Below are 24,334 nucleotides of genomic sequence, written 5' to 3'. Positions count from 1 at the left end.
CTTACAACACTTTAGGGCACAGATGACAACTCCAGCCAAGGCACAGCTGCTGTCTGGTATGTCCAGCTGGAAAGGATCCTGGAGTTGTCTCCATGCTCAGACCTAACAAGGGCCATGACTGATTAGTGATGTCTACCAAGGATGTGGAGACAAGAGTAGAAACCAGTAACCATGCCAGCATTTGGCTTCTCTAGTTTAGGGGCTAAGCCCTTCACATCTCCAGCTAACTGTGAAATTAGCCAATGCATGCAGAGGTTAAAATAGACCCCTAGTCCCTGCTCCCACTCTCTTTTGCAGAGCTTGCTCTTCCATAGCCCCTGGCTTAGGTTGGGTTCCCTAGAAGCAAAGACAGAGATGGCATGTACAAGTGAATAAGTTACTGAGGGGGCACTGTCATCAGGAGCCCATAGGCGAGTAGGAGAGGCTAGGCAAGTGTGGTATCAGGTGAAGTCCAGCCTTAGCAGCCTGATCCCTAGGGAGCTCGGGGGTGTGACTAGCCCCACAGTTTGTCCTGCCTTGAAGTAAGGGAGCTGCAGGAAGGGAAGGTCCATAAGTTACTGGAATGAGTTGTAGCACAGGGGGATGGGTGTCCCGAGCAGGTGAAAAAGATCCTGAGGGAGTACCAGCAGCATCTGCCGCTGCTCCCCAAACATAATCCTGTCTCATTCCACAGCACATCCTTGGGGAGAACCCACTAGAATGAAGGGAATGCTTGGCTGGGCAGGTGTGTGGAGGTGATAGAGGTCGAAAGCTCAAGAAGTATAGAATCCCTTTCCCACCACCCTCTATTTCTTGAGGAGAATAAGATCTTGTTTGGTGATGCAATGTGACACTAAGGGCTTTCACTTGCACCTAAGTGACCCAAGTATTTAGGCTGTCAGTCTTTGCAGGGTGTGGATGAGGGTCCTGGGGGCCGTGCTTAGAGGCTCCACACTGCCCTCTGGGCCCCAGAAATAAATATTATTTCTTGGAAGTAGGGAAACAAACCCAGTTGTCCTGACTTTTGTTCTTGGTCTTTGAAGGGCAGACCTGGTCCCCCAGGTGTTCCTGGCATGCCTGGGCCTGTTGGCTGGCCAGGCCCTGAAGGACCCAGGGTAAGTGTGGTATACTCCTGGGGCTCATGTGGTGTCAGAACAGGGGGGAAGATGGCAGCTGCCCTGGCCCCTGGCACAAAGTCAGTGAGTCACTTACTCAAGAGGCGGAAGAAGAGGAGAGCTGGAGAACTGTCCACAGGTCCCCAGGCACTTTCTTCTTCCCTTGGACTGCAAGAGCTTGGTCCCTGCAGCAGCTCTGCTCCTGAGGGAGGAGAAATGGGGTCTGCTCCCCTCTTTTCTGGGGTCCTGGTTCTCCTTTGTCCTGAGAACTAGCACCCTATTCTTTGGTTTCCCTGAGATGAGCTAAGAAAGACTTGTGTCTGAGAAGCTGTCTGATTTGGCAGGGGGTAATCATACTACCCAGTCTCACTGGTGGTCATAGACTGAAGGGTGCAGGGACCGTGACTCAGGAATGTTAACTGAGGAAGGCAGGGGAGGGCACGTGAATGTCCCATCTGCTCTGATTCACTTACTGGCTGTATTACGGGAGCAGAAAACCATGTTTCCAGTCCTCTTAGGAAAAGTCCCAAGGATATTTCTTTTAAAAATCCACTGTGTAAAGCTGAGCTTTCCAATGTGGCAGCCACTAGCCACACGTGGCTATTGAGCCCTTGAAATGTGGCTAGTGCAACAGAGGAACTGAATTTTTAATTTTAATTAAAGTTTGAATTTAAAAGCCTTTACTCAGTTCAGTTATTTGAAAACGCTTAAGTATGTTTGGAGCAGCTTGAATGTGTGAATCTGCTTTTTCAACTATAAATTTTATGAAATCTAAATACAGATCGACTATTTTGGATGAAAATTAAGCACCTGAATTGAGATGTGCTTTAAACATAACATGCACAAAGATTTCAAGTATTTATTATGAAAAATGGAATACAAAATATCTCATTAAAAATTTTTTATATTGATTACATGTTGAAATGATAAGATTAAATTAATTACATTAAATAAAATATATTGTTAAAATTAATTTCACTTTAGTTTTACTTTTAATGTGATTTCTAAAAAAATTTTAAATTAAGTATGTGACTCACCTTGTATTTCTACTGGTTAGCACTGGTATAGAGTTTTTTAGTGTAGAGGGTGCTGGAAGTTCCAACTGCAAAGCATTCTGAGGGGCCGCAGAGCCCACCCATGAGTCTAAGTCCCTCGCCTCTGTAGTACGCATTCAAAGGCTGCCGTTCACTCTACTTGGCTGCAAACCTAGGGTGAGAGTATATGGAGATGTTTGAAAGGCCCTCCCTATGCAAAGAGCAAAGCAGGTGGAGTTTTTTTTGGGGGTGCTGACACCTTATTCTCTGAGGCTCCAGTGCCCTCATGCTTCTTCCTACCCTCTCTAGGAAAAGATCAAGTATCACCATTTACAGCATCCTAGTGAGCATCCACCTTGGGTGTTTTCATTTTATATTTCATTTCAAATATAAGAATGAAAGGTGAAGTATGGAGCCTTGGGAAGGAGCAAGGGGCATTTGGGGACCTCAGATTCATAAGCCAGCCCCGATGTCCCCAGTTCTATCCCGATCTTGCCCATGACTCACCTGGTTCAGTTTCTCTAAGAAATATCATCATGGGCCTTTTTTTCCCTCCTCCTCCTTCTAATTCCCACAGGGTGAAAAAGGTGACCTGGGTATGACGGGATTGCCAGGGTCAAGAGGACCAATGGGCTCCAAGGTCAGTGTGTGGTCCAGATGAACATCCCCAGGTCTTTTCACTAGAGCTCTGGAGCAGCTGCTGTCTGCAAAGATGGGGCCTGGGAGGGGCTGCTGTCCCGGGCTGGGAAATGTCACTGATGTTGGAGAGCTCGGTGCCCGGGTGCTTGCCTTTACTAGCCCTTTGGGGGACATCATGCCCTGGGATGCAGGGACGTAGTGATATGATTTCTGCTGTTCTCCTGGGCAGTGAAGGTCAAGCCTCTGGACAACAGAGCAGATGGAAACCTTTGTTCAGGTCTTTGTGGGGTGAGAAAAGTAATGTTTTTGTAGGCATGGTGTAAACACAGCTCTCTGGGACATCTTTGTGTTTACTGCCGCAGCCCCACTAAAACCTGAAGTGCAGTGTGGAGACACATACCTTGCTACCTCATTCAGGGATTTCTTTACTCTTGCTCCAAACCTAAAGCTATTACAGGGCTGATGGTAAATGCACCTTCTGCTTTTTTTTAGGGCTACCCTGGATCCAGAGGGGAAAAGGTTAGTGCTTCTCTCTGGTGGCATCCCAGAGCCTGGTCTGGGCTATAGGCTCTGGAGTCAGTGATGGGCAGAGGATGGGCCTGGGCCTCTCTTTGGTCAGCAACTGAAGTGACCATTCCTAGATATTCCCTTGTCCTTGGTCAGTGGGCTGAGAGACAAGTAAGGGGCCTCCTGAAGCAGGGCAAGCAGGCTGGGGCGAGCTCCCAGTGGAGGTAGAGGCCCCTCACGTGCAGCAGATGAGCACATGAAGGTTGTGCCGGGCAGAGAATGAAAACAGTTTGTGTGGGGCACTGGAGGAAGATGGTGAGTGTGTGTCTGTAGATCACGCTTCCAGCACACAACCTCCTCATCTGTCCCCAAAACAAAAACCAGCAGGAAACTGGGGAGACATTTCCTACAAGATGGGAGGGAATCTGGGACTCAGAATTTTCTGTGAGTTGTCCTTTATTAATGCAAGAGGACTTTGGGTTCCAAACAGAAGGTAGATCACAAAGCATACCTTCCCTGGGCAAGTTGCCTAACATCTCTGAGTCTGTTTCTCTGCCTGTAAAATGAGGGTGTTGGCTTAGGGAGCTTTTCAGTTTGAAATGCTCCAATTTCCCCCTCCACCCCCACCCCATGGTATTAGCTCATTGACTCTCTCCTGTGGTTTCCTCCTAGGGATCCAGAGGTGAAAGGGGTGACTTGGGTCCCAAAGGAGAAAAGGTAATGGCCATTCCATAGAAATGATAAACTGCAATGGAAGTGGTGGCCCTGACCCCACCCGCCATGGGCTGGAAGATCGACTGACTGGCAGGCCTCTGTTTTGAGAACGTCTGACCAGGCTCGTCACAGCCCTATCGAGTGTCGTTTCAGAGGTGGCCACAATATTTGTTGCTCTTTTCACAGGGTTTCCCGGGATTTCCTGGAATGTTGGGGCAGAAAGTAAGTACCCAGAAGTAATGAAAATAGGCCTTGGTAAAAAAAAAATCAGCCCTTTAAGCACAGCAAAAAAAGAACACCACATCTTTGTTCATCAGACTGGAACAGTGGGTTTACCTGTGAAGGTTCCGATTTGGGGTGGGGAGCAAGTTGCCTTACAGGTTGGGGAGAGAGTGGCAGGATGGTCTGAGACCTACCTGCAGTCCCATGGGAGGGAAAGTATGTCCCATCGACGTGCAGAGCGGCCCTTCTGTACTTTTCCTGCTTCTTAGAGGACTATGGAAATATTCAAAAGTGGAACATTTCATGGCAAGGGACTCAGATAGGAGCTGCAATGGTCAGGGTCCCTCTCAGCCCACAGGCCCTGGTGCAAAACACAGGCGTCTTTGGGTTAATGTTACTGCTGCTTGAACTCTAAACTCTGTCCTCTTCCACATGCTGCCAGAGGGAGGTACACAAAGTAATGTCAATTGGATGACAGTAAAGTTTTTTTGATAGTTACATTTTTTATTTAAATAGTTAACTATTTAATGGATGTCTTGCTTGGGACAAGGCTTAATTAAAAAAAGGAGTCAGTTTCAGGTAACTTTAAAAAAATTCAGTAAACAACAATAGAGGGGTGCAGGTATGACAAAAATTGTGAAGGTAGAAATTGACTGACAGATTTTTGCAAACTTTTACTTAGGGTTAAGGTTTGGGGAAGAAAAATGGGGTGAGCTGAGGGGAGGTGTCAGAGAATGAGAGAGAAGTGCATAAATGACCATTTAGAACAACTCCTAAGCTAACATTCCAATGTAAGGCACTAACATTGGAAATTGTTATTTTAACCTAGGTCTCAGACCATAATATTCTTCAAACATGCAAATGGGATGTTTTCTTAGTAGTTTTAATTTTTTAAGTTCATCTTAAAGTTTTATTTTCCAAACTTGAATGATTTTTATCTAACCATATCCAGTCAGCAAAGCATATTTAAACATTTTCAGTCATCATGCATCAATTTATTATCATTTATTACTTACCTTAAGCTGTTACCCTAGATGGAGTATTGGGTTAAAAAAAAAATAGATGAATGATATAAGAAAATTAAATAAAACATTAAAAGAGAAAAATTTCATTAAAAAAATGTAAGCTAGGTTTTCATTCAGTGTAACAGTGAACATCAAGGAATAATAAATTACTGTAAAATTAAGTATGACAGCTTCTCTGGCCTCTGCACCATTTACTAGACTTGCCATTTAAAGAGTTTTCTTCCCTTTTCATGGCAGGCTGTTTTAAGACAGAGCTGATATGATAACCATAATTAGGTCTTAGGAGAGAAATTAGATCAAGAAATTACTGGCTGCTCTCAGCTGGTGAAGAGAAGAGCCACACTTCCTTCTGACAATCTCTTTAAAACATTTATACTGTTTATGTTGCTGTTTTCTCCCAGCCAAACAAGACATCCCTTGGACCCCTCTAAACAGCCAGGGAAAAACTGCAACCATCTCCCTGGCCACATGGAATCTGTCCTATCCTGAATGCTGAAGGACACCATGAGTTGCAAAGAAATCATAAATTTAAGGACAGTTCTTGATGAGGCAGGACATTGGTGGCTTGGGAAGGGACAAATCCATGACACTGTCTGAACTGACATAATTTCACAGATTTATGTGTGATCCTTATTGTATAGTGGTGTTCCCTAGAATTTTCCACTGTTATACCTCCTCTGATCTCCCCATGGAAAGGTGCCTGGTGATCATTGTTCTCTCTGAGCGGTTGGGGCAGCTCTTCATAGTTTCCGCTGACTAACAGAAACTCTCTTGGTTGCTATTGCTAAACTTATCTTGTTGGTGGTGCATTCTGGGCTGTAGGAGGATTACGGAGGGTAGGAATGATGTGCCCTGTGAGTTCACGAGGCAAAGAAACAGGAAGTGGGGCTGGAATCCCACAAGAAGGAGAGAAGCTAAGGTGGAGAAATGGGTTTTGGAAAAGTTGGCCCTGAACTATGAAATTCTGCAGTTGGTGCATTTGGTTCTGATAGTTTGACATAGGGCTTTTCAATTAGGAATATTGTTCATATTGTTTTCTGTGCCTTTCACAATAATTATATTGAATATTTGATCATATGTTTGGAACATCTCTCTCCACAAAAGGAGTTTTCATCTCAATCAAATGGAAGTGAACTGGAACTCCAACCAATCTTTACTGAAGAGCGGGGGAATATATAATGCTAAGTAAAAGTCATTAAATAAGCAGAAACTTCCCAAAGGTGATAGTTGGCAAAACTGTGTGCAGTCATTCAAAAACCTTATATTTGGATTTGTGCTAAAACCAAAACCTACAAAGCACAACATATCAGTCCAATTTCAACTAAAAGAGAAGCATTTTCCCCAGACAGCTTATGGTGTTACAGGCATGCATGTGACTGAAATACACAAACCTTTGGGTATTCTGGATGGTGGTTTGTCTCTCTCAGGCAATAAATTACCCACCTGGGGTAACCTTCTCCTTCCCTTCCTCTTCCTTAAAAAAATGTGTCTACCTTTCACATGACCAAATCACTCTCCCAATCTCCCAGGGCAGCCCATCTGTAAGAGATTTGCAATGCTCAAGTAGACTGCCCCCGTGGCCAGTGATTGGATGGACCTGCTTAGATGTGCCCACTCTGCATGCCCTACTTTCTCTGTTTCTTCTTTCCAGGGTGAAATGGGTCCAAAGGGTGAGCCTGGCATAGCAGGACACCGAGGGCCCACGGGAAGACCAGGAAAACGAGGCAAGCAGGTAAGAATCCCAGAGCTTCCCAGAACCCTCTCAGATCAAGACCTCCCGGCCTGGGGGTGTGTGGAGAGGCAGGAGGTGGGCTCAATCAGAGATGTTCCATAGTCCCAGACTCCAGTGTCCTTTGCGCTGGTGCTTTCAGGAACTGCTGGCTTCTCTAGGCACACCATAGTTCCAGGCAAATGAAACAGGATGCCCCATTCAAACTGCGTCCAAGGCTAGAAGCAAGAATGGGTCTTTGATTCATAAGAACAAGTCTATCTGAACCCAAGCAAGTGGGAGAGGAAGCCAGATATGGGAATTACCCAGAAAACCTGCTTTTTGCCTCAGTGTCCCAGACACAAACAGAGTTTTAGAGAAGAACCCAGATATTTCTCTGCTATTGAAGGATCTTCTGGGTCTCAACAATAGGGTGGTTTTTCCCCAGTCAGGCCCCCAGTTTGTAAGTGACCCTTTTAATTGAGCTTGTTAAGGGTTTGGGAAAATCATTCATTCTGAGCTCTCCCTGGTCAGCAGCTCTCGTGTTAAGCCACATGATGTAACAAGAGGAAGGTGCATTTGCCTTGGCTGGCTGTGGTGCTGACTGAGTGCCTCGGAGAAACGTCTGGTCTTTCCTCTAGTGGACAGGCATTCCTGAGAGAAGATGTGCCCCTTTACTGTTTTGGTTGTCAAAATTGGCTTTTTACCTCCCTTCCACTGTAAATGTAATGTATAATCACCACAGAAAACTTGGAAAATTTAGAAATATGGGGGGGGGGAATCATCTAAAGACCTAACACCCAAGCATAACCACTGTTGGTGATTGTGGTGTCATTCTGGTATATTTCCTTCCAGTATTATTTCTTTTTATACTTTTTAGGTGTTTGTTTCTTTTACATCCAATATATTGTTATTATAATCCTAAATTTTTAACTTAAGATCACAATAAAAACTCTTTTTTTTTACTGCAGATATTAAGTATTTTTAATCCTCTTTTATTTTTTTTATTTTTTTAGTGTCTACATTTCATCTTAGTAAATGAGTCAGCAGTAGATTGCTTGGACAAGAGAGGCCTAACCAGATTATATATAATGCTGAGAGGTGAACATCTTTGGGTACAAAACTTTTTCCATTCTTTAAACTATTTCCTTAGGCTATATTTGTGACTCTCAGACTTTAGCTTATATCAGAATCACCTGGGAGGCTGATTAAATACAGATTCCCCACAGTAAGTACAATGGTTGTAGTTCCACATTTGCCTCTCAAGGTATCCAATGCATAGGCCTTATTTCCCAAGACTCTGATATAATTGACCTGGAATGGGCTCTCAGCATGGGTTTTTTTGTTTGTTTGTTTGTTTTAAGCTGTGCATGTGATTCTATTGTGCAGCCAGGGTCCAGGACCTTGGTAACACTGTGAAGCCAATTGTGTTCTTTTCCAAGTGAGTTTAGAAATGACACAGGCTGCAATCTGGAGAATTCAGACTGCATAATAACTTTTGAAGTCACAATATTCCTTGTGACTTCACAAGGATGCCGCAGATTCTAATTTTCTAAAAACTAGGCTCAGAAAAAGAAAAAAAGGGGGGGATGGGGTGTTTCTTTTATCACTCTCTCCCCTACTGATGATTTCCATCCAAAATATTTTATGCTTGGAGTCCAAGAAACCTGCCAGCTTCTACCCTACAGTTCTTTTCTTGGGCAGTGTTTGTCTTTTCCTGGTGAGAGCCAAAACCAGGAAGGCTATTTCTTGACGCTGCTGAGATCGATTCAGTCGCAGTAATCACAAAAGCTATACCAAAACCACAATGGGGAGCTCAGAGAAGTTAGAGAAATGAGCTCAACCTTCCTACAAGATGTTATAAACAAGCTTAGTGTGCTCCGAATCCTTGGTGTCTTTCTAGTCACCAGATACTTGAGTCATTAGCCTTGGAAGCCTACCATGGTATTTTCTTCTTACTGTGAATTAATTTCCTAGCGTGCAGTCTTATACATTGAGTGTTTGTTGGGCCAGTGGTACTAAGAGTTGTTGGAGGTTATTGTAAATTAATCCAAAGCTGAGAATCAGAAATCCAAAAGGGATTTCAGGTTAGACTTTCTGAGCCAGAAGGATTTTAGAGACCACTAAGTCCAATCTCCTCAGTTTATTCACAAGGAAACAGAGGGTCAGGGAGGTGGAGTTGCTTACCCAAGACCCCTTCACTTCAAAGCCAGAGCTGAGAGACCCGCTGTTTCCCACACCAACTTTGTGGCAAATAAGGAATAAAGAATGCCTTTCCTGGAAAGTGCTGTTCAGTGAGTCTGGCTGATGGAGACATGGCCCATTCTGAGCAGATGACCGATAAGCAGAATATTCCATTACTGCTGGTGTAGAATCGAGGAACATTTCCAGCTCCTCCAAGCTGTGGCACTTCCTGTGCTCAGAGCCAGCTGACGTGGCTGTTAGAAAAACAAGCCTTAACCATGGCTATATTAAGACGGTGTGACTTCCTTTGCCATTCTGGGACCCATCTTGGTTACTGCATGGAATGCTTCAGCTTGGGCTAAGGCTTAAGAACACCCTCCATAAGGATGGAACTGGAAATGAGCTGTCCTCAAGGGTCCCATATTAAGAGTTTAGGAACTCCTTGGACATTACCAGGAGGGCTCCCAGGGCCATGTTGACATGGTGGCAGGTCACATGTCACTGTTGTGTTGGAAAGGTGTCCCCAGCATACTTGCTTCCCAGACTGGAGGAAGATTATGTTTCATCAGGTGAGCAAGACTGCCAGGGTACAAGTGTAGTAAGGAGGGCCAGGCCAAAGATGTCAGGTATCAATCATTGTCCTGATTAGGCCCAGGGCAAGAGTAGACAATCAGCAAATTGCTCAGAGGAAGAACCTACAGCATGCAGCAGCCTTGATTTTGATGTCACTCCCATGGGCAGCCCTTGGGGGGACCAAGAGCCTGACTTTTGCTCTTGAAGCTCTCAGAGTAGGCAACGAAGAGGACACTCCATGTGGAAAGGCTGTAGCTGTAGGTGTGTCTTTAAGAATTTAAGAAATACTTTGTGAGAAAAAGATGAAACCAGGCCAGTTGCTGTGAGAATCAGCTTGTCCTCCCCCCTCCACCCCGTAGACCTTTGTTCTGTGCAAACCACATTTTCACCTCTAGATCCTTCTCAGCCTCACACAAACCTATGTGGGTGTGTACTTACTGGCCTCATTTTACAGATGACAAATCTGAGGCACAAAGCAATGGTGTGAGTTACCCAGGGTCTCATGGTTAAGGTGAAATCTCCTGATTTACAGATCAGCAAAGCTATCTTCAACTTCTTTCTTCCCCCTCATTTGATCTGGAGAAGGGAGGTGAACAAGGCACATTCCAGTCCCCAGGGAGCTTATGTCTCATGGGCAGACATTGAAGAAATGACCACACAAATAATCTAGATGCTATGATCTGGAATAAATGCCATGGAGGAAAAGGGCTGAGTTATGAGAGCCTATGACAGGGAGAAATCACTCAGTCTGGGAAGGCTTGGTTGTGACACCATTTGAGCTGAGAGCTGAAGGGTGGGTGGGAGTTAACTAAGCAGAGGGGAGGGAAGAGGAGTTGGGGGCAGAAAGAAGGGTCTCGAGAGGGAGGATAACAGGCACAGTGCCCCTGAAGACCAAAAAGACCAAAAGGCTGGTATGAGACTGGAAAGCCTGGCCATGCAGGGCTTTGTGGCTGAAGTAAGGAGCTGGGTCTTTCTCCTGAGAGCAATGGGAAGCCATTAAGGGGGAACAGCTTTTGCAGTGAAGTAAAAATTGTCCTGACAAGCAAGCAGAAGGCCCGATTTCCACTCCCAACTCTGCCACCTCAGTGCTAGGTGACTTGTGTAAACCCTTGCTCTTTTCTGAGCCTCTGTTTCCTCATCTGCCCAGTGAGGGGAGTGGGTTCCTTGCAGCAGTCATGTGCTATGTTTCTAGGACAAAGCAAGAACAAAAGTCTGCAAACTTACAACTGTCACTATCTTAAATGTCACTTACCTTGAGCTTTTTAGAAGCTTGGTGGTCAAGACCTCTGGGGCTGTATCCTGCCCTGGGCTCTTGCTCCCAAGTGCAAGGTGGTCCCTGATTTAGAGACAAATGGGGAATGAGGTTTGCCATTTCATGCTGTCATAACAGGCTCTGCCTTTCTCTCTTTCAGGGACAGAAAGGAGACAGTGGAGTTATGGGCCCACCTGGCAAGCCTGGGCCTTCCGGTCAACCCGGCCGTCCAGGCCCCCCAGGGCCCCCAGGTCCACCATCTGCAGGTAAGAGCTACACTGCTTCACTCGATCTCCAATGTTACTCTCCTGGCCAGCCTCCCCAGAGAGGGTGCAGGGGATGCCAGCAGAGCTCTGCTTTTGTTTTGAGTTAGAAACTGCCTGAGGCACTTTAATAATTATAATTTTTCCACAATTTGACTCATTCAACTTTTACACAAGAGAGATAAATGCCATTCTGGCCTTGTTTTAGCATTCTGGAGAACAAATAGAGGAAAGAAAAAGAAAAAAGTGATATTGGTGATGTCATTTATACTTTAAGTGAAAAATAACAGGCAAATATTTAATCAATTTGCACCTTTTTCTATAAAAAAAATGTTTTATGGCTCTAAGCAATTCTCTTAAACCTAGAAGTAAAGATGATATTGTAGATTTTAATAGCCTTTGGTGTTATGAAAGAGCCCTCATTTATTTGCAGGAAATATAGAAATTACTAAAAAGAAATCAAAAGTCTACTACTGAAGAGGGCATAGGTACACTAGTATCTTGTTTAACCTTATTTAATTTGATTAGCAAAACTCTTTATTTTATTCACTTGTCAGCTCATAATAAGACCTTTCATAGCAAATCTGTATAAAGACAACATCTCTAGGTCCAAGAAGGCTGTTTACTGACTATGCAAGACTTTTTATCCTCAGTTACACAAAAGGAATCAAAACAATTTTTATTCCAACTTTTTTCTTAAGAAAATAAAGATTTAAAAAAATTCTATAGTGCTCATTTCCCCCTGTGTTTATGGAAATATATTTGCAGCCACATCATAGGATGGGCAAGAAATGCCATATTTTGTTAGATCCTTCAAACAAAATCTAAGCTGACTCTGAGGCTTCGACCTGCCAGGATGCCAGGAAAATTCAATCTCAGGCATTATTGGGGTTCTCTCCACTCTTCTAACTGCCACGATAGGATTGGGCAAAAATCCTGGTAATTTATGGCAGAAAAATATCAGGAAAGGTCCCTGCAGCCTTTGATCTACCCTATTTACCTCCGAAAAGCCTGTGTCATGTCCAAGACCATGTGATCTGCTGCCCTCATGCTGTGCATGGATATCAAAACATTTCCAAGGCTGAGAACCCTGGTACTATGGCTCAGTTTCCCGAGGAGCACCCCACAATTCTTTCTGAGACCACCTCTTCTCTTCTCCAGGATTTAGGGGGTCCCTATCCTGTCCATGCCTAGGGAAATCCCTCCTCTTCCACCCTCTCTTCATACTCCCCAGACACCAGCAGCCCAATTAGGAGCTTTGTCCTTCTGAGAACAGAAGGCAGAAAGGCAAGTTTGTCTTCAAACAGTACCTGCTTTTAGCAAGGGCAAGGAAGCACAAAGCCTCGCTGCCTCCTTGAAATTGGGAGAGATGGAAATAATGGGAGAACAAATGTCAACTTAGTATGGCACTAGCTTATCTTGCCACACCTGTTTCCATGTTGTTAGGGGAACTGGATTTGAGATGCAGCCCAGGCCATACGTTCCATGATCCATAGTCCATTTCTCTTAAGTCAGCTGGCTGATCTGGAGGGGGTTCTGAACCTCCTTGGTTTTGGCATGCATAACATTCCCCTGGAGCCCTGTGACCATAAGCTGCCAACCCCAGAGACCGAGAGCATGGCCTGAAGCCTGGATTTTGCCTTTGGAAGGGACTTTCTTGGCCTTTGGGGTGCTTAGGGGCACACAAAACTGAGGAGTAATGTGGGGACATGGGGTGGGGTAGATGCATAGGGAGGTCCTTAGCAGACTGTGACTTGAATGGACTCACTGTGTGTGTCTATTTGCAGAGACCATCTCACTTCTTTTTTTTTTTTTTTTTTTTTTTTTTAAGAAGGTGACCGGTAAGGAGATCTTAACCCTTGACTTGGTGTTGTCAGCACCACGCTCACCCTGTGAGCTAACCGGCCATCCCTATATGGGATCTGAACCCGTGGCCTTGGTGTTATCATCACCGCACTCTCCCGAGTGAGCCACGGGCTGGCACAAGACCATCTCCCTTCTGACTTCTGGTTCCCTCCTGGGGCCTCTGGTTGGATGAGACAGGCAGGGCCTGGGGAATGTCACAGCCTCTTGGATGCCCACTGTTTTGTCTTGTGAGTCCTTTATGCACGGCAGCCCTATCCTGTTAGCAGGCCCAGAATGGTCCTATTTTCTCTCCCTGGCCTTCCAGCTCCTTCTCTTCCAGTCCAATATACTCACCTCTTCTCCTCCTCCATCACCTCACCCTCTGCCAGGTCCCGGCCTTACTGTCCCCTGCACTCCAGCAGACACCCTACTCTCTGCCGAGTTGGAGCATATCCTGTGGTCTCCCTGGGTCCATTTGGCCTGATATGGCACTCCTGTCACCCCTTTGCCCACCTAACAAAATCCTCTACTTCTTTCAAACCCCTCTCTTCAATAAAGCCTTCCTTAGGCCCTAACAGGATAGGTCGTTCTCTCCTGAGCCCTGGTCGCATGTGCCCTCTGTTATGGCCCCTCCGTTGGTAGCAGTTTTCTGCAGACGTGTTTCATCTTCCTGCTGGATGGCAAGTTCCTTGAGGGCAGGGTCTGTGGCTAAGCCAGCTCCACATCCCCCATGCCACCTGGCAGGAGGGGTGGGTGGGCTGGTCCCTGCAGCTTCTCACAGACATGGGATACATTGGTTCAGTCTGTCCCTCCTGGGTACAGCCAGCAGCCGAGCACGATGTGGACCATCTCTCTGGACTGACGTTCCCTCCCTGTGCCTTCCTGTGAGTCACTTCCTTTTTGAGGAACCTCCTAGAGTGAAGGGGCTGAAGATGGGAAAGAGGCAAAATGGGGCAATAATCCTGCTCTTTGGAAAAGTTTGGTGTTGGGGGGGTGGAGGCAGATAAGGAGAGGGAGGAGTTTAAAAAATGCATCCCTGTGCTGGAGACCAGTCAGGTAATCTTCAAGAATTGGAACATGTCCCCTAAAGTGATTCCTGAGGCCACCTTTGAGAGTCAGATAAAAGTCCCAAACCCACTCTCAGGAAAAAACGATGTGTGTGCCTTCACTCAAAATTCTACACATAATTTCCCAGAGTCCTAGAACCCCCACCCCAAGTCCATCTTGGGATATCCTTGGGTTTTATAGACCACAGGTTAAACTCCCCTGGTCTAGTTCAACCCTTCCTTTATAGATAAGAATCTTGAGCCTCAGAGCGAAGTGACTTCTGCACAGTCACCGAGCTGACTGGTGGCCACCCTGGCCCAGAATCAGTGCCTGGCTCCTGTGACTCCTCAGCTGGCCATACTGGAGATTGTTGTGGGGGTTCCTGCTCCCACCACAGCGGCCGGTGGAGGTGAGAGGCTATCTGGGCAAAGACGGAGAGCCACGTCCTCTGGCTGCAGGGTTAGGTGATGAGGCCAAGGGAGAAGTTCAGGTCACTGTGCCCTTCACTGCAGCCTGGCAGGAAGCAGGCAGGGTAACAGATGCCCTCAGACAGCTGAGAGGAAGCGGCAGGGAAACTGCAGTGGTGGCAGCAGGCTCCCTGCCACGTCCTGTTGGGAGGAAACCTCAGCTTCTGGTGCCCAGCACTATGGGGCTGGATGGTGCTGGGGGAAGTGGAGAGGGTGGGAGCTTTTAAATTGCCCAAGTTATAGGAAAAAAGGGACTGGGGGGTGGGGGTGGGGAAGGAATAAAGACAAAATGCCTTTAGGATGTAATTTGCAATAATCAAGTTACGAATTTGGCTGAGTCCTTCCTGCACCCAGGCAGGGTATAAGTGAATCAGCGTGGTACCTGGGAATTGCCAGCTTCCTAAGGGCATCAATATCGTTGGATGCTTGTCTTTGGAAATGCATAGTGTTAAGTCAAACATGAATTCACATCTCAGCCTCACCACCAATTAGCTGGATAATGAGACAAACTCCTGATTCTGTCTGAGGCCATGGTCCTGGAGGGATCTGGGGGTCACAGGGCCTTCCAGAAGCCTGTTCCAATGCCACTCTCATGTCCTTGGTTACAGACCACTCCCACCTCAGTTTCCCCAGGTGCTTAATTACCCAGTGCATTCCTGGACTGGCAGAGTCTTTATTTCTCTGGGCTCTTCTGAAAATATAGTAATGTAAGACTGGCGCTCTTCCTGCAGAGTTGTATTCCTGTTTCTTGTTAGAACAAAAATCATAACATGGCATGAGATGCTGGCACACCTCCCTCCCCCTCATGCTGTCAGCATTCTGATCTTATACATATCTGTTGACCAGCTCAGGAAGCTGGGGTCTTTCCATGCAGGTTTCCTCCTCCAACTGCAGCTGCTTCTCTGGGGTCTTGAGCAGCTCTCTCTCCTGGGGGCATGTTATTTCCTGCCCTTCTAGGATCTGAGAACTGTGTTCCCAGTTCCTGGCTGTCCCAGCTGTCATACTACCTGAAACCAATGACTAGCTGGTCTCCAAAATACCCCTTATTTTCCCAGGAGGAGGGGTACTTATTTATTTCTTTTTCCAGTCCCCATCTTTTCTTCTCTGTCCCCTCTTCCTGTTGGATGGCTCTTGCTCTAGTTAGTGCTTTTCTGCCAGCCAGAGTATGACTTCTAGCCTTTTCCAAAAACCTTTACTCTCCAACTAGTGTGCATTCATTCACTCACTCACTGGATTCTCAGACATGTACCATGCCCCTACCATGTGTCATGCCCTGCCCTTGTGGAGCTTACATTCTCCTGGGGGAGATAGACCTTGATTGAATAGTCTCACAATACACAGGATCACACACAGATAAGAGCTGTGTGAAGAAAAGGCACAGGGAGCTATGTAATTGTAGCAAGGTGAACACAACAGATATTCAGAAGGGTTCCCTGATGAAGTGATATTTGAACCCAGATCAGAGGATGTTAGGATGCACCTGGGGAGGGGAGAGATGGAGGTGAAGAGAGGACAATCTGGCAGAAGAATGGCCTGTGTAGAGACCCTTTCCCTAGACCGGCAGTGCTCAATCTTGGTGCACACTGGAATCATCTTGAAAGCTTTAAAAAGTACAGATGCATGTGTGCTATTCTCAGAAGTCTTGATGGAATGGGTCGGGGGTGTGGCCTGGGCATCAGGGCCTTTAAAAGTTAAGGTGAGGGCTGTTCAGTTACCTGAGTTGGTTGGAGCATGATGTTGATAACACAGAGGTCATATTGGTCAGCTGCCAAAAAAACAGTCAAGGTGAGAACTACTACCCTAGCTAGCAGTTCTCTCACATTGTAAGGAAGTGTTTCCTGCTCCTATCTTTTCCAGACATGTACTCTTCTCAGTACCAGGGGAGAGTAAGTGGGCTGAGCATTTACAAAAGTTCCATTTTTCTTCCGGAAGAAATAAAAGAAACCCACACCCAGAAATTCTTCTGTAAAGAAAAACAAAATAAAAAAACAATAAAAGTTATCAGTTGGCAGTGTGTTCTCCTGCAAGAACCCACCTGTTAATAATGGTCTCAACAAATAGGCATTGTTTTCTCCAACAAGGAAATCCAGAGGTGGACAGCAGCCAGCTTTGGTTCAGCCTCTAAGTGTCATTGTCAGGAGCCCAGGCCCCGTGAACGCCTTGTCTTTGCTGAATGTCGGCTTCTCTTCTCATGCTTGTTACTTCACGGTTGCAACATAGCTACTGCAGCATCTGCCATCTCTTCTGTCTTCAAGGCAGGAAGAAGGGAGAAGCTATGTCTCCTACCACCTATGTTTCTCCCCTTATCTCCTCTATATCCTGGATCAAAAGCACCTCTTTGGATCTCTCCCTCAGGCCTACCCTGAAATGTTGTGGACTTTAACCTTTCTGTTGTGAAGTTGCTCACATCTACCTGGGCTGTTTGGTTTTCTTTCCTTTGGCTCTAGTAACACTGCAGTCTGTTGCTTCCTAGGACAACTTGTAATGGGACCCAAAGGGGAAAGAGGATTTCCCGGGCCTCCAGGAAGATGTCTTTGTGGACCCTCTATGAATGTGAATAACCCTTCCTACGGGGAATCCGTGTACGGGTCCAGTTCCCCGCGAGTTCCTGTGGTAAGGTTTTTCTGGGTGAAGTCTGGGGTGGTTTATCCATAAGGACTTCTCACCTGATCCTCTTGGGGCTCTATAAAATCCTTTTAGGAAATTTTACTTTCCCCCATTACTCTGGGTACACACTCATTATAGGAAATTAGAAAATATGGGAAAATCAAAAGAAGAAAACCAAATTATCCATTTGGTTGTAGGTCCATTTGGGGGTATTTTCTTTCTTTTTTTTTTTTTAAGAATAACTTTTATATGGTAGAGATTATATTGTACAAAAATGTGCTGTAGTTATCTCAGATGAAATCCTGCCATGTTTTCATGCTCTATAAATATTATTTTAAAGTTTTTTATTGTAGAAAATTCCAAATAAATATAAAAGCAGAACAGTGTAGCGAACCCTTATGTACCCTTCACCCAGCTTTAACAATTATCAACTCATGGCTAACCTTGTTTCCTTGTTTTCTCTTTATGCCTACTTACCACTGCCCACCCTCCCTTGGATTATTTTGAAATAAACTCTGAACATCAAGTCATAAACATTGTTTGATGACTGCATAATTATCCATCTGCTGTGTGGCTGATTTATTTAAACAGTGCCCTATTGTTGGATATTTATAGGGTGTGCCCGAGCTTTTTTTTTTTTGACCAGTAAGGGGATCGTAACCCTTGGCTTGGTGTCACTTGCACCACACTCAGCCAGTGAGTGCACCGGCCATCCCCATATAGGATTCCAAACCCGCGGCCTTGGCGCTACCAGCACCACACTCATGCAAGTGAGCCACCGGGCTGGGCCCCGAGCTTTTCGCTAACATAAATAACACTAATGAAAACCTTTGAGTAGATGATTTTGTTAAGAATCATTTCCAGATGTGAAATTACTTGACTGTATGACATCACCTATCAATTTTAGTCTTGAGAACATTTAAAATGTTTAAAAGTGTTAAATCACAGTGGATATTTCCATTTCAAACTCAGACATTAGGAACTGGATTGAGAAGCTGTGGGAATCCAGATGTTCCTGCCCCTTTCAGAAGAATGCTAGAGTGTAATGTGCAGTCCCTCTTCCCAGGGTTAACCAGCCCAAGGATAGAGATTCCAGCTTTGCCTGCCCCCTGTAGAAGTGTGTTCCAGAATCCTCACCAGTGTGCTCTCTGGCAGATTTTCGTGGTCAACAACCAGGAGGAGCTTGAGAGGCTGAACACCCAAAATGCCATTGCATTCCGCAGAGACCAGAGATCTCTGTACTTCAAGGACAGCCTTGGCTGGCTCCCCATCCAGGTACCCGGAGGCAGGCACCTCAGGACATACTCCCCATCCCCACCCAGGAAAGGGGCACACCCATTAGAGAAAGGGAAGGCCGAATGTTTGGGCCTGGGGCAGAGCTTTCTGCAGTCTGTCTCTGCGGCAGGGCTGAGCATCCTCCCTCACACTTCTGAGCAGCTCTCATGCCCCATTCCCCAGACAGAAGTTCCGCTCTGAGCCGAGGTCCAGACGGTCTCCATATCCCTGAACTGCCAGGCTGCCATCTTGATCCAACCCTGCATTCCTTCCACTACAGAGCTCTGGGTGACAGGAAGGAAGTACATTTCCCACCCTCCAGGAGGAAGTCAAGGGATGCCCGCTGCAGAGCCCCCCGGACCCAGAGTGCCTGTCCCCAGTGCCAGCAACCTCCCTGCTGAGGCTGCCTGTGTGTGCCATGCCCCAGTTAACGCGTGTGTTTCTCTGGCCAGCTAACCCCTTTCTACCCTATGGACTACACTGTAGACCAGCGTGGCACCTGTGGGGACGGGGTCCTGCAGCCTGGGGAGGAGTGTGACGACGGCAACAGTGATAAGGGTGACGACTGCATCAGTGAGTGGACCCTGCCGGGAGGACCTTGGGCCTGAACAGTTAGCAGGGTGGGGGTCAGACAAGCCCTGGACACCAGCTGTGTCAGTTTGGGACCATTTTTGGGCCACAGAGGGTATACTGGGCTCTCTTAGGAACCCTTCTCAATATCAGGCCAAATGTCACCCAAGCACCACCCGAGCATGTCAGTGGGCGTAGGCGTCAGGATCTGGCCCCCGAGAGCGGCCTTCCTTTCCACAGTGGAGCTACCAGGCCCTCCCTTTTCTCCTGGTCCTACTTCTTGGCAAAACCCATGTTCTAGGCTCAAAAGATAAAGGTGATGGGCCCTTGCTTTGCATACAGGAGTGAGAGGTGAAGGGGAGAGGCCACGAATCGGAGTCAGGACTCACTTTGACCAGGTAGAGCTCCAGCCTGAGGCCCTGCTCAAGGGAAGCTGCCCAGCAGCGTGGCCTCTGGGCTTCTGGGCTGCTGCCGAGTCAGGCAGGTGGCCCGTGCTTGAGGTTCGCCTTTTTTTTTTTTTTTTTCTTTTTAAATCAAGTGACAAAAGCAGGAGGTGAGGTGAAGCAGGGGCTTTAGAATGAGGTCAGAGTTCGAGTGCGGGCTCAGTGGCTGCTGCCTCACCTTTGGCTCAGGGAGGAGGCACCACGAGCCTCACTCGCCTTGACCGTGGAGCAGGTGTGACTCCAGAGCCGCTGGAGCTTCTACAGCTCCCATATGCAGGGATGTGGCATCCGGTCCCTGAGTTCCTCTATGACTGGTTTCTTAAGCCCCTCCTGTGAAGAGCCAGGCTTGGGCTTAGGATATAGAGTTGTGGTCCTTGCCCTCAAGAAGCTCAGGGGAAAGGTGACGGTGCGGAGTGATGAAGGTGTGCACAGGGCTGGGTGCAGGGGAGACGCTGCCGATTTCTCTCTGTCGCTGCACTGTCCCCTGCCAACTCCCAGATGGCAGCCCCACAGGTGCTGGTTTTGCATGGAACCAAGGGAGTCTCTATGGCCTGTAAAAATGAGGGTGGGGTTCATACTCCAAGACGCTCCCCTCATGTGAGAGCAGAGGTCTTTGCTGAAGATCACATGGCTCCCCAGGACACAGGCTGGGCCCACCTGTGTCACCCACCCCGGAGGCTCTCTGTTGACAGACAGAGTCACCATGCCCCCTCACGGGTGCCTGATGCTCAGCAGTCTCCTAACCCTCACCTCGGGAACCCCGCAGCAGTCCTGAGAGCGGAGGCAGTGCCCATGTCTCCGTTTTGCAGATAAGGACACAGAGGCTCCCCACTCCTCAGCTACTGAGTAGCTGGGCCGGAGCCCAGGGCTCCTTGTCCTTGTTCCGCAGCACGTCGGTGTGGGACGCAGGGTCTGAGGGGTTGTCCCCAGACGAGGCTGAAGCTTTGTGGAGGTCGGTGCTTCAAGCATGTGCGGGGCTCTGGGTGGATCCTGTGGGCCACACAGTCCTTACAGGCTGAGGCAAGCCTGTCCCGCCCCTGCCCCTTCTCAGGGCTGCACTGCTTGTGTCCCCTCAGGCTGTCACCGGGCCTACTGTGGAGATGGTCACCGGCACGAGGGTGTGGAGGACTGTGATGGCTCCGACTTCGGCTATGTGACGTGTGAGACCTATCTCCCTGGGTAGGGAAGCCTTGCGTGTTATCATGACACCCCTCCCCTCCCCCTCCTTTCCTTCACAGATATTTTTGAGTGCCTCTGATGTTCCTGGCACCTTCTAGACACTGAGGTATGGGGACGAATAACACAACACATGGCCCCTGCTCCCCTGGAGCTTTCTGTACAATGGGGAGACGGGCAGTAATCACATAGTCCCCAAGTGCCCTCTCATCAGAGCAGCCTGCGTGCCTCTGGGGCTGGGCTGGGCAGGCACAGCCACCAGCAGCCGTCTCTGCACTCGGCTGCTGCCATTGGAAGAGCAGTTCCAATCCGCTGGTCACCATGACCACACTGGTCTCCTGGGCAGTGGGCCTGGGACAGAAGCCCAGTGGAGGGTAGAGTCAGGTCTTTTCAAAGCATCTATGCTTCTACATAACCTGAATTCTCTGAAATACCCTGCCCACTCCTTGGGCAGGCCTGTGGGTACAAGTGAGATCATACCAGCATTAATATCTAAATTGGCTGGCTCATGGCCCCTCCAGGAAAATATTCCCTTCTAGAGCCCCTCTAGTTGTTTCTGAGAATCCTCAGTGAGTGTTTATGTTGCTCAGGGCAAATATTCGTGTCCTGGCCTCCCCGTTGACATCTCCCAAGCCAACTGAGAGCCACTGGCCCCATGAGGTGCTGATGCCATGCCCAGAATGTAGCCTTCTGGGCTCCTTTCAAGGTGCAAGATGGCACCATGATCCCCCTAATCCTTACAGAGCCAGGGTTATATAATGTTCTAGGGAAAATGGGGAACCCACTCCCTTCTTACTCTGTCCATGTCCTGCTCTTCCTTTGACTCCAGAGTGGACCTGCCATCCCCTCAGACCTCATATGGCTCTTATGAGCCCAGTCTCATCAGCTTTTGCTTCCAGCCCTTTTCCTCTTGCAGACTCAGACACATTCCCTCTGCAGGGATGGGAAGCAGACACGAGGCCTGTCTCTCTATTGCCCCTTCTCTGCTCCTTCTTCCAAGGGGGTCTCCTCAGTGCCCACCCTCCAGACACATATCAGCATATTCAACCAGGCTGGGAGAACTACAGACCTGTGGTCACCCCCGGACTGAAAGCCCATTTAGGCTCAGTTAGGACCACGCCTTATATGTGTCTGGGTGCACTGCCCCCTCCCTGAAGTAAGGAAGGCTCTTACAGGCACCTGGCAGTTGGCAGGTCTGAGCTATTGATGACTCCACGGAGACAGCTGAGTGTAGACAGACATGGAGCACAGGACCGAGCGAAGCCCAGGGTCTGCTCACTGGCCACCATGATTACTGACCTAGCTCCTAGAGGCTTCAGAGGGGTGCTTGCGAGTGTGTGTATAATGTACAACACCCTGTCTCGGGATTGTCATTTGGGCTTACAGAGGTATAGACTGCACTGTCCAATATGATAGCCCCCAGTCACATGTGGCTATTAAAATTTTAAATAGTTAAAATTAAATTTAAAATTTAGTTCTTCAGTCACACTAGCCATATTTCAAGAGCTCAGTAGCCACACCTGGCCCATGGCTGCTGTCTTGGACTGCACAGATACAGAACATTTGCATCAGTGCAGTGCATTCTAATGCACAGCACTGGAGACCTTTCAGGCTGTGTTAACAGCAGGGCCACCATCTCCTGCTATCCAGATCCCTCAGCTGTGTCTCAAGGCAAAAAACCCCAGAAACCTGACTCAGCTCCCCCAAAACCCTCATCCCACATGAGAATGAGGAACGTTTTTACAGGACCCTTGGCCCTTGGTAAGAAGCAGCAGTGGCTGCTGTTTGGTGAGATTTAACCAAGAGTCACCAGAGATGGCCTTTTGGAATGTGAGGCATGTCCATCACCCTGACGTGTGTCCTTGCCTCCCTCAGGTCGTATGGAGACCTGCGGTGCACGCAGTACTGCTACATTGACTCCACACCGTGCCGCTACTTCACCTGAGGGCCGTGAGGGGAAGGTGGGCTGTGACCCACGCAACCGGCAGCAGCTTCTCCACCCTCAGCAAACTGGCCTTGCACCATCCCGGTCCAGTTTCCACCACACTTTGTGTGATAAAAACAAGGACAAATTCTTTCTGCTAAGACATGCTTTTAACTGAGTCTGGCTGGAAGAATTTAGGACCACTGCATCCTGTCTTAATCCAAAGTACCAGAAAACCTTCCACATGCCCAGCCTGGGAACTGCTCCCCACTGCTACCATCTGGCCAAGTAGCCAGCTACAATGCCCTTTCTCTTCTGGAATGTCACCAACCCAGGCAACCCAGGCCATGGACTTGGCTTAGCACTGTTAGACACACATAGACCTGCGGGGCTGTTTTAGTTTGTTCTGATCTCGTGTGGGGAGTCTGGTGTACAGGCCTCCAGCCCCTCTGACTGCTGGACATGTGGGCACTCTCACCCAGGGCAACCAGCTGTCAGGTTTCTCAAGGCCTGTGAACCATGAGGCAGGAACATGGGCACGTTCTCTCAGTGTGGCTCACAGCTCTGGACCTGCCGAGACCCCTCAACTGGCCACAGCCCAGACCAGCCTCATGTGGCTCCCCCCAGGAAGAGACCCAACTGTGAAAAGGTACTGAGAAAGCCACCAGACCATGCCCAACCCTGAGAGTGGAGGCTCAGCTGGGTCACTTGCTGGGTGAGCAATAGCAGACCAGTGACCTTCATCTTCTCCATGTTTCCCACAGGGGTGGCTTTTGTGGTTTCAAAATCCATCTTGACTTCGTGGCTCTCTCTGCACTTTGACCTCTGTCTTGCGAATGCCCCTCATGTCCATCTCCTGTTTGGGGGACTCACTAGCACGGTGTGACCTTCACAAGTCCACACCTGGGCAGGCTGTTGGTGTTTCGTGGTCATTAGGAAGATACCGCCCTGGGTTTCCCTGTCCAGGGCCCCACTGCTTGAACACACTCTGGGCAAAGACTGTTTCTGTCCTGCACACCATCTCCTCGCTTCCTGCTGACTCGTGCGTGTGCCTTGTGACCTCCCTTTGTGTCCACATATTGTATAGCCTTGTCCTCGTGTCTGTGTGCCTGAGCCCCTCACGTTTCTGTAGGATCATTAGTCTTGCATGTCTGCAAGCTGCCTTTTATTGCCATCCTTCCTGAGTGGGGCTTGGCTTTGTTTTGGAAAGACATCTCCAAGCAGGAATTTGCCTGCTTTTTACCAGATTGGGGGACACTTCTGGGCTTTTGTACGATGCTATTTAATGAGCCCAAGTCTTAGGGACTCAGCAGGCAGGAGCTTCTGGCCCAGTGGGACATCTGCTGGTGGTCTGTAGGTGGACCATGTCTCTCACAGGTGACCTCAGCCTGAGGGTGTCTTCAGAGGTGGGCACATTGGTCAGCCAGTTGCCTCAGATGCTACTGCAAGTCCTGGGGAGATGTCACTTCCATGCTGCTTCCATCCACATACTGGGATTTCCCGATGACAAATCAAGAAATAAAGGCAGTTTGTTTCCCCTCTGTGTCTCTTTCTTCCTTCAGGGGATGGGGCCAGTGTTTCAGCATTGCTGGATAGAATGAGGGGTCTTAATTCACGTCTGTTTCCTGAACTGCAGAGGGTTCTAGAATGTGGAAGCATTCCAGCTCCCTCAAGGACAAGACAGGAAACCGAGGTCCAGAGATGTAGTAGGACTTGCCTAAAGTCACAAAGCCCTGTCTTGCTAGCCCAGCCCTGTCCTCAGCCT

The 24,334-nt window shown here is 47.9% G+C and overlaps 1 protein-coding gene across 7 annotated transcripts in view; it reads left to right on the top strand.

The window, feature by feature from the left end:
* COLQ (collagen like tail subunit of asymmetric acetylcholinesterase) overlaps positions 1–24,108 on the top strand; it is a 58,440-nt gene extending 34,332 nt beyond the window's left edge. For 3 of the 7 annotated variants that reach the window (XM_063113826.1, XM_063113823.1, XM_063113824.1), the window contains 13 exons: positions 1,023–1,094; positions 2,706–2,768; positions 3,260–3,286; positions 3,947–3,991; positions 4,175–4,210; positions 6,887–6,967; positions 7,960–8,058; positions 11,113–11,218; positions 17,048–17,187; positions 18,337–18,456; positions 18,909–19,029; positions 20,546–20,648; positions 22,521–24,108. In XM_063113826.1, coding sequence (XP_062969896.1) covers positions 1,023–1,094; positions 2,706–2,768; positions 3,260–3,286; positions 3,947–3,991; positions 4,175–4,210; positions 6,887–6,967; positions 7,960–8,058; positions 11,113–11,218; positions 17,048–17,187; positions 18,337–18,456; positions 18,909–19,029; positions 20,546–20,648; positions 22,521–22,590 — 1,083 coding nt within the window. In that variant the 3' untranslated portion in view covers positions 22,591–24,108. The remainder of the gene's footprint in view (positions 1–1,022; positions 1,095–2,705; positions 2,769–3,259; positions 3,287–3,946; positions 3,992–4,174; positions 4,211–6,886; positions 6,968–7,959; positions 8,059–11,112; positions 11,219–17,047; positions 17,188–18,336; positions 18,457–18,908; positions 19,030–20,545; positions 20,649–22,520) is intronic. The other 4 variants (XM_063113830.1, XM_063113825.1, XM_063113829.1 and 1 more) reach the window with 2 other exon arrangements.
* The last annotated feature ends 226 nt before the right edge of the window (positions 24,109–24,334 follow it).

The sequence above is a fragment of the Cynocephalus volans genome, chromosome 11, assembly GCF_027409185.1.
Source record: "Cynocephalus volans isolate mCynVol1 chromosome 11, mCynVol1.pri, whole genome shotgun sequence".
Lineage (NCBI taxonomy): Eukaryota > Metazoa > Chordata > Mammalia > Dermoptera > Cynocephalidae > Cynocephalus > Cynocephalus volans.
The sequence above is the reverse complement of the archived record's forward strand: the minus strand, read 5'-3'. Positions and strand labels throughout refer to the sequence as shown.